This window comes from Prosopis cineraria, unplaced genomic scaffold (genome assembly GCF_029017545.1).
Source record: "Prosopis cineraria cultivar Desert tree isolate PC_DT_omini unplaced genomic scaffold, ASM2901754v1 PC3, whole genome shotgun sequence".
In the NCBI taxonomy this organism is placed as follows: Eukaryota; Viridiplantae; Streptophyta; class Magnoliopsida; order Fabales; family Fabaceae; genus Prosopis; species Prosopis cineraria.
This window is the reverse complement of record NW_026555334.1, coordinates 23,870,907-23,881,439: the sequence shown is the minus strand read 5'-3', so window position 1 is coordinate 23,881,439 and position 10,533 is coordinate 23,870,907. Positions and strand designations below refer to the sequence as shown.

Sequence of the window (10,533 nt, the reverse complement as noted above, 5' to 3'; positions counted from 1 at the left end):
AAAACATTTATTAAATATATATTGATATAATAACTTTATTGATTTAAATATTTAACCCAATACATACATACATATATGTAATTTATTGCATGGCATATGGAGTGAGTTGTCAAAAAAATATTTTATAAATAATGTAATTACATATATATTATTTATTAAAAATTATATTTTATGATTTTAGTCTGACATTTTAAAATTTTTATATCTTATTTTAGTTTATCACAGGAACATATTTTTAATTAATTTAGATTTGCATATATACGGCAACAAAATGTGTCCGAGTAATAAGATTTTATATTTTACATAGATGACGAAGTAACACGATGGTTCTTTGTCTTTGATACGAAGGCCAGTTCAATCGTAATTTAGACCCGTGATTGTGGTCTAAAATATAAGTAGTCTGCGTATTAGTAATTTCTTATTTTCGTAAAAATATATTTTTATTTTTATTTTTATTTTTATTTTTAATACTAATTATTAATACACTTTATAATATATAAGAGATAAATTTATACAAAAATATAATTGTTTATATTTTGAATTAAAGTTAATTTAAAAAAATATTACTGATGTGAATGTATATATTATTTTAGAATGAGAAAGACCACAAAAAACTGAAAAAGCCATGTCAATGATAACAATTAAATCAAATCAAAATTCAGAAAGTTTTTTCAGAAATAAGTCAAAATTAGTTGAAATTGTGGTCTGCAATGCATTTTGCAACAGCGCGGAGCGTGGATACTTCCACTGGTAGATTATACTCCACTCATGTGATTTTCGGATAAAATTCATTTATGTGGAGCTTGGTTTTCCGTACTGTCAGATTTTCTGACAGCATTTTCGCCGTGGGTTCCACTCTATTTGGCTCCTTTCTCTTCATCCTTTATAACAACGGCTCCGGCGTCCTCGGGATCAGGGGTTCTCAAACATTTTCCGTCCATCCATGGATACTAATCACTCCGTTAATACTCCATTGCTTGCTTCTAAAGCTGTTGAAAATGGGGATACCAAGAAAACCTCCATTATTGTATCGGCCACAAAGTGGACTCTCAAGTCCTTGATTTGGCTGATTTTCGTTGCATGGGTAGCTCTAATATTTCTGCTTCCGGCGGAATTTTTTAATGACTTGTTTTTCCGGAATTGGATTCGAGCAACCCAAGGAACCCCCTTTGGAATTACAGGTTAATTAATTTACTCTATTTTCATTTCCCCCATGATGATTCGTTCATATGTTGCTTAAATTTGAAGCAGAAAATCAAAATGTATATATGTATGGTGCAGGAAGCATTTTTCTATTGATCAGCGGTCCAATTCTCATTATTTCGTTCCTCGCCGTTGCTCACCTAATTATTTCCGGGGAGGAGAAGCTTCACGAGTATGTGATTTTTCGGAAGTTTTTTTTTCCTTAAAAAAAAAAATGCACCAGACTTTAGTCTTCCTGTAGATGACTCCATTATTAGTTGGCTTGCTTCACAATATTTTATATTATTTTACCACTAATAATTCGACCCCAAAAGCTGTGAACATGTGCGGCTGAAGAAAATAAATTAAAACGAAGTCAAGCGTACAAGGCCCCAAAAAAAAAAAAACACCTGATGCCTTTATTTGTATTAAATTAAACGGAATTTGCCTTGCAGGAAGAAGAATTCGAAACGGCCAAGTTTCCGGCTATGGACATTCCCGGTGCTAGTGGATGGACCTTTCGGGGTTGTTTCTGCTACAGAGTTCATTGGGATTGTCCTGTTTTCGGCATATGTTATATGGGCTGTATATGCTTATACCATGAGGGCCCTCGAATTTGTGTCTGACCACTTTGACATTAAATCAAAGAGGTAAAATAAACTATTCATGTTTGAGTTCTTGATTTAGGTGCCTTTCCAACCATTACTTCCATCTGGCAATTTTTACTTCTTTTTGTTTTTGTTTTTAATTAGCGAGTATGAAGCTTATTATATACTCCTTCCCGTTAAAAATTCACACCCTAATAAAGTAGTTACTCACTTTTCAACTAACCTCATCTTTTCATATTTATTTTTATTAAACACCCTACAATAAATATAAAATTATTATCAATAGGGACATTTTTGAAAAAAAGGTAATAATTACATTTCAAAAGATTAAAAATACCTTATATTTTTTAACATCCAACTTTTTAAAAAATGCCTTACATTTTTTTCTTATCTGAGGAGTATCAAAATTGTATTTGTGCACTTCTATTTTGCATTGCATGTTTGCGTCCATTCACTGCCTCATGAAGGACTCTGGTTTTCCTTTTATACTTCGTTACAGATTATAATTAAATTTTTTTCATTGTCTTTATTCAACAACTGATGCCTTTTAATTTAACATTTCTTAACATCCTTTAGCTCAAGCTTTCTAGATGAAATGGTCCTTGACATTCTAAAGCTTACTTTTAGAGCTATGGAAGCATAAAATCCTACCCAAAGACTGGTTTATAAAAGAGAAGAATCGTGCAAGTTCAGTACCACAAGAATTACTAGTGGCTATCCGTGTAACACTCGCATCAAAACTGAAAAATATTTTCCATCACGAAATACACACTTCCTGTGATTTCGTTGCAATCAAATGCCCCCCTTTCCTTTGAATGCCTCGGTTAATTCCTGTATAGTTCGTTTTGTAGCCTGTGGTGCTTTTTGTCATAATTTTATCTAAAATAATTATTTGAATATTAAAATGACAATATTGAATAAGTTCTCATCCAAGTTGATTCTCAATTTGCAGTTTAGTGAGTGAAGAAGTTTTAGGGGGCTCAAAATATGTCAACAAGTTCGTTCTAGTGCTTAGCATACACTCTTCAAGTGATGAAATCTATATACATAAACTACTGAAGGCTACATTGTTAGTAGAGCGTAGTTTCAGTTTAAACTTGGAGGATATGAATCTAAGAAAAAATTATATTTAGCAGTGTCTGGTTCCTTTTTCAGCCAGAGATCCAGAATGAATAAAGATTAAGAAAATTCTAACAGACCTATATATGTCAACGAAGGCTTTATGCATTCAAGTGACGTGGCCAGAACTTATTGATGTCATTTCTCTATAAAATACAAGCAATATAGCCATGTGCTTTGTTCTACTTCTCTGAATAGGAGTCTTGACATGGTTTCCAAGTGCTCACTTCTCTTGCTTCTATTTGGGTTTTGGGATATTCTATTGTTGTACTGACAAGGATCATGGTATTGGTTCAATTGAATATTATACAGGGTTTAAATATTTTGCTATCATTAAGAAAATGACTTTCTGAATTTCCCACTTCAATTTTTTCAGCATGCTGATGTTGGAAATTCTGGGGCTTCGCCTTGGTTCAATTGGATTATATTGCCTTGCATTCTTATTTCTTCCTATTTCAAGGGGATCTGTTCTTCTCCGCCTTATAGATATCCCATTTGAACATGCTACAAGATATCATGTGTGGCTGGGACACCTCACCATGGTGCTATTTACTCTTCATGGACTTTTCTATGTCATAACATGGGCAATGGAAGGTCGACTAATAGAAGAAGTGAGTCTTCTATATACATATCTTTGCTTGACTATCCTCAAATAAGGGGGAAAAAAATGGAATATATAGATGCAGAGGAATTCTTTCCCTCCTTTCCTTTTTGGTGTGTCATTTTTTCTTTGTTTATTTATGTTACTGACTGAAACTTTCGTTTTTCTCCGTTCCTGAAGTTAACAAATCATATCATGCATTGATTGTGGCCAAAGTGGAAAGTAAAATAAAAATAAGCAATGATGAGACTTGAGTGTCATGGGCACACATGCAAAACAATATAAGCCGTCTATATGTTTAATAAATTAGCATTCTTTGCATATTCTACTTTCATCCAATTACCTTTGTATTGATCTTGAACGATAACCATACGACCATCGATGATTAATTCTAAAGCAAATTTGAGTTAATAACTCATTCTATGGAAAAAATTGTTGTTGGTGCTGTTTGCACTTAAAATAATAAGGTTTGCTTGGCAAGTCTGCTGGTATTGTTTTTGAAATGAAAACATGGTTGGTGAGAAAGCGGTCTCATTTTGAAGCCTTATTTCGTCGTCTATATGTGGGATTGCTCAAAAGGTGGCTTTGCTTTGACATACGTGTTTCTGCTGAGTGGAATTTTTTTACAAGTAAAATCTAGGTTCTGCTCAAATATTTTGGCTTCATCAAGGAAACTATTTACTTCCCTTAACAATTTTGGGCCCCCTTTACAGTTGATACAGTGGAAAGATATTGGGATTGCCAATCTTCCGGGAGTTATCAGCCTCATAGCTGGTTTGCTGATGTGGGTGACCTCTTTTTCTCCAGTGAGGAAGTGGAATTTTGAGTTGTTCTTCTACACTCATCAATTATATGTGGTCTTTGTTGTCTTTTTGGCTTTGCACGTTGGTGATTTCATTTTCACTATGGCTGCTGGAGGAATATTTCTTTTTGTGCTCGATCGCTTTCTGAGATTCTGCCAATCACGAAGGACTGTTAATGTAGTCTCAGCTAAGTGCCTTCCCTGTGGAACAGTGGAATTGGTTGTGTCAAAGCCTCAAAGTATGTGTGCTAGTATCAGATATTTTCTCCTCATATCTCTGTATCAATACCATATCAATGACAATATTTGTTTTTAAAATGCAGATCTGAAATACAATGCCCTGAGTTTCATCTTTGTTCAAGTCCGAGAAATATCATGGCTGCAGTGGCATCCATTCAGTGTCTCTTCTAGCCCCTTGGATGGAAAGTATCATCTTGCTGTTCTCATAAAGGTTCTTGGCAAATGGACAGAAAAGCTGAGACAAAAAATAATTGAAGCTGAAGCACTGAAAGAATCGTCTGTGGTAAAAGTTTCTGTTGAAGGGCCATATGGACATGAAGTACCATATCACCTGCTGTACGTGCCTTTCTCTATGTGTTTCCAGTGTTGAGCATATGATAATTAATATGCAACTTGATTTAGTTAGTCAATTAATACATAAACTTTGATAAAAGTGAACTTCTATATTATGGTTCAACTGATCAAGTGATGTGGCTATTGTGTAATCTTTTAGGTATGAAAATCTTATATTAGTGGCTGGAGGTATTGGACTTTCACCCTTCCTTGCAATATTGAGCGATATTCTCCATCGCGTAAGGGAAGGAAAACCTTGTCTACCAAAAAGGATTTTACTTGTTTGGGCAGTAAAAAAATCCAATGAGCTTCCACTTCTTTCGACCATTGACATGGAAGCAATCTGTCCATTCTTTGCTGATAAAGTTAATATTGATATCCACATTTATGTCACTCGGGAATCAGAACCTCCTTTGGTGAGTCTGGCTTCATGATCTTTTGAAGACTGGGTTTAAGAATCTAACTTGTCTTGATTTTATCACCACTTGATGTTATTTATTGTTGTTGTACTTCAGGAAGAGGGCTGCGCTTACAAACCAACAAAATCTTCACTCTGTCCTCTGCCCTCTGCCTGCAGCATGTCTGTTTTGGTTGGCACTGGGGACAACATATGGTCTGGACTATATATGATCTCATCTATTGTGGGATTTGTGATCTTATTGGGTTTGTTGAATGTGTTGTACATAAATCCATATGGAGTGACAAAATGGTGGTACAGAGGGCTACTATTTGTGGCCTGCATGGTTGCGAGTGTTGTCATCTTTGGTGGTCTGGTGGTTGGTTTGTGGCATATTTGGGATAGGCAAAGTTTTGCAAAGGAAACAAAGGCCGGGAAAACAGATCAGCAAAATGGGACTGCAACTCCTGAGGATCCGAGTATAGAAAATCTTGCAAATTCGACAGTCACTCGATATGGTTCGAGACCGGACTTTAAAGGTATGTTTGAATCAAGTTTAATTCTTGTTAAAGCATAGACCCCTTTTCAATTGCATGCATGCACCCGCACTTATCATGAGCTTCTTTTGAATCTCGTTGATCTTATTGGTGCAGAAATATTTGGGTGGGTATCAGATAAATGGGGCCATGTTGATGTGGGGGTTATAGTATGTGGCCCTCCAGCGCTTCAGTCCAGTGTTGCCCAAGAAATCAGGTATCACAGCATCACAAGGCAACGCCATCATCCCATCTTCCATTTTAACAGCCATAGCTTCGATCTGTAGCAAGTTGGGAGATCCATTTTCGCGCTCTGCACTGGAAAACTATATTGTGTCTTGTGTCTCTGAAGTCTGTAGTGTCTAAGGATGTCGACAGTTTTCTTTTGTAAAAAGTATATATAGTATGTATAGGTGCGGCACAAGTGGTAGCTGTCTGGGTCCTTTAATCATCATTCTAGAGTTATCTCTTGGGAGAGAATAACCTTTTAAATAGTGCTTAGATCACTCGAAGGATTAATCTTACAACGACTAGTTGTGAAGATATTTGAGATAATCAAAAAGAGTATATATTGTATAGGATGATCGTGGTGTAATCCTTTTAAGTATATATTGTATGTAAATGACTAGGTTCAAGTTGTAATTCTCAATAAGAGAAGTCAATCTAATATGTATTAGTTATAATGAAATGTGTTATAGCCATATAAATATGAGATTTCAAGCTTTAGTGATTAATGTCAATAGTAAATTTAAATAGAGCTAACTTTTTAACACTTGAAAAAGTTTTTAAAAACTTGATAAACTTTTCACCTCTTTTAAGTCTAAAATATAATAGAATCAATGCATTGTCCCATGTGATTCACAGGGAAGGTTAATATGCCATGTAAGATTGATAATTTGTATTTTGAAACACGTTACTGTGAATGGCACAATTACCCAAATTTTTTTTTTTTTGTTTATGGATGATAACCTAAATATCTCTATCAAATTACATCCATATTACTATCTCCTAGTCTCCTCTTCACTATTTTTCTCCATGGCAGGATTCGACAAAAACTCATTGAACTTGCTTCAATCACATGCTCTCCAAGGGGAGAAATAATCTGTTAACAGCGCCACCAAATCTTCTACGGGCAATGTTGCATTGACGTCCTTAAAGAATTTCCATCCTCAAGCCACCGAGCCAAACCTTTCACTATCTTTTCCCATACTTAAATCCCTTCCAAGTTTTCGATCCTCCCATTTTGTTTCAATAGAAGGAAGAATATCCTCGCCACATTTGTACTTTTCACGCATGAATTGCACTCACAAAGCATCCGCACATTTGATGAAACCCCATCCGAGTTCTATCATAAAAACTAGGTTTCGCAACTTAACATGTCTAAGACCAAGACCACTAGATTTTTTAGTTTCCAATATGCTGATTCCACTACAATCCCCCTATTAGCTGGCTATCTCCACCGAGAAACATCCATATTGCCATCTCCTAGACTCCTTACCTCAATAATTTTCTCCAAGACAAAATTCGATAAAACCCATTGCACTTGCTCTAATGCCACACACTTGAAGGGGAGATATAGGATGTTACTGGCGCCTCCAGTTCTTCTTTGGGCACTACTATATTGACAGGCTTAATAAGCTTATCGCAATTAGGTAACAAACAATCTTGCCAGATTCGTATTCTTCTTCCATCCCACCATGCCACACCTTTCTCTTCCAATAGTTAATTCCCTTCCAAGTTCCAAATCCCCTGTTGTGTTTCAATAGCAAGAAGAATATTCTCGCCAAACTCTTACTTTCCACGCATGAACTACACCTACAAAGCTTTCCTACATTTAATCAAACCCTGTATTAGTTTCATCATTTTTTAACTTAGCATGTCTAAGACCAAGACCCACATTCTCCTTTTTCTGACAAACATCATGCCAACGTCTACTTTCTTTCTCCTCTAGACTTTCAATTTCCGATATGTTGATTTAACTGTAAAGTCCCTGTTAGCTGGCCATCAAGGTACATCCATATTGCATCTCCCAGCCTTCTCATCTCACTAATTTTCTCTAGGACAAAATTCGGTAAAAATCCACTACACTTGCTCAAATTCAATGCGCCTAAATGTGAGATATAATTTGTTACGAGCGCCTCCAATTGTTGTGTTTCAGTAGTAGGCAAAATATGTTCACCACAATTATACTTTTCACGCATGAACCACACCCACAAAACATCAATACATTTGATGAAACCCCACCTAGGTTTCATCATAAAAACTAGGTTTTGTAACTTAGCATGATATATAAGATCAAGACACCCATTCTACTTCATGTGACATACGTCATCCCAACCTCCTTAACATTCTGTTTCTGATAGGACACCAAGCAGAAATGATAGAGAAAAAAGAAGAAATAAGGGTGAAGGAGCAGAGATAAATCAGAGAGCAAGAGAGGAGGTAGAAGGAGACTGGAAGATTCGAGATTTCATTTACTAACTGCATGCCCATTCCAGTACAGAGCATATCGCTATATAACCACTTAACACGTGCAGTGCTAACGGCATAACAATAAGAGAATTAAAATATAGCCAACTTATTAAAGATTACGTGCTGACTACGAGAATATAAAGTGGAAGCGTATCAATACTCCCTTCCCGACAACATCCTTGACCTCAAGGATGAACTGCGGTGGCAAAATCTGGGAAATAGCGCTGCAACTCTGACCAGGAAAGCCAAGTCGCATCTTCAGGAAGCTCATTGAGCCAGTGAACCAGAACCTGTGTCACCACTCGATGATTTTTTTGCACCATACGGCGATCCAAAATGGCAAAAGGAGTCTTCAACTGATCAGAGGATTCGGAAGCAGCTGGAAAATGAACAACAGGGATTGACGGGTTTGGGCAATGCTTGAGCAGAGAGACATGGAAAGTGGGATGTACTCTAGCTGAAGTAGGTAAAGCTAAAGTATAGCCCACTGCACCCACACGTGCTTCCACTTGAAAAGGTCCACAGTAGCGGGGTGAAATTTTCTCAGAACTACGATGAGCTACAGACTGTTGCCAGTAGGAAGGCAACTTAAGGGACACCCAATCACCCACCTGAAATTGACAATTAGAATGATGCTTATTAGCAATTTGCCTCATTCGATCGATAGCTAGATTGAGATGCTGCTTTAACTGAGACAGAAGGAGCTCCCTGGCATCGAACGAACAATCAATGGCATCTACAGCTGATTCATGTGGAAGATAAGGTAGGTGAAGTGAAGGAGGTTGACCATACATAACCTCAAAAGTGTCGTCCCAGTAGAAGAATGATATGTGGTGCTATACCACCACTCGACCAATGGCAGCCATTGGACCCAGTCATGAGGATGTTGCCACGAGAACCAGCGTAGGTAGTGTTCTAAGCATCTGTTCAGTACCTCACTTTAACCATCATTCTGAGGATGGTAGGCAGAAGATAGACTTTGCTCAACGCCCAGTCGTAGCAAGAATTCTTTCCAGAATTGACTCGTGAACAACGGATCTCGATCGCTCACTATATTAGCTGGAGCTCCATGAAGCTTTTATATATTATCAATAAAAATCTATGCTAAAGAAGCAGCTGTAAAAGGATGGGCTAACGAGATAAAATGAGCATATTTACTCAATCGATCAATCACCACCCATATTGTATCCTTCCCTTTCGATCTAGGTAATTTCTCAATGAAATCCATGGCTACACTTTGCCGTACGCCAGGAGGAATAGGCAGGGGTTGTAAAAGGCCAGGGTAAGCGACAGTCTCATATTTGCACCTGAGACAAGTCTCACAGGCCTGCAAATATCTCTTTACATCTATGGTCAACCCTTTCCAATAAAATATAGTTTTCACCCGATGAGTGGTAGCCTTAACACCCGAGTGTCCCCCTTGAGGACTACTATGCAGCCACTGTATAATAAGAGTTTTTAATTTACTTTGCTCGGGTCCAATAACCAAACGATGCTTCCTAAAGAGCATATCATTTTGCCAGTAGTATTTTGGGTGGGATTGGGGATTAACCTTTAGATCATCTATTAATTGTTTCGGAACCGAACCAGTTTGCCATTATTAGACAATTTGTTGCCATAACTCAGTAGAAACTGACGAAACTGTCATATGCAATAATTCACCATGTGTAGCCCAAGATAAAGCATCCGCAGCACCATTGTCCTTGCCAGGCCTATACTTAATCTCATATTGAAGCCCTATAAGTTTGGTGATCCACATGTACTGAGATGGAGTAGATAACCTTTGTTCCAGTAAAAATTTCAAACTGTGTTGATCAGTGAGAATTGCAAAAGGCTTAATGCTCAAATACTGGTGCCACTTAGACACAGCATGCACAATAGCCAATAATTCCTTATCATATACTGACAGCAACTGATTCCGAGGCGATAATACTTTGCTTGCATACGCCACCGGGTGCCCGTCTTGCATAAGCATAGCACCAATTTCAAAACTAGAGGCATCAGTTTCTATGGTAAATGCCTATGGAAAATCAGGCAATCACAGCACAGGAGCTTGAACCAGGGCCATTTTCAGAGCCAAGAATGCTTGATCTGCATCCTGATTCCAATTGAAATTATCTTTTTTAAGCAATTCAGTGAGAGGACAAGCCACCAAGCTGTATGATTTGATGAACCTCCTATAGTATCCCGAGAGATCGAGAAAACCACGTAATTCCTTTTCGGAAGTAGGAGTCGGCCATGCT

At 37.2% G+C, this 10,533-nt stretch overlaps 1 protein-coding gene across 1 annotated transcript; it reads left to right on the top strand.

Annotated features, from left to right (window-relative positions):
* The first annotated feature begins 843 nt into the window (after positions 1-843).
* LOC129306717 (ferric reduction oxidase 7, chloroplastic-like) lies at positions 844-6,552 on the top strand. The gene is made up of 9 exons (XM_054947437.1): positions 844-1,181; positions 1,282-1,375; positions 1,638-1,832; positions 3,286-3,520; positions 4,224-4,551; positions 4,636-4,888; positions 5,046-5,301; positions 5,401-5,821; positions 5,936-6,552. Exons 1-9 carry the CDS (start codon positions 944-946, stop codon positions 6,103-6,105), a joined length of 2,190 nt encoding a protein of 729 aa, XP_054803412.1. The 5' UTR covers positions 844-943; the 3' UTR covers positions 6,106-6,552.
* The last annotated feature ends 3,981 nt before the right edge of the window (positions 6,553-10,533 follow it).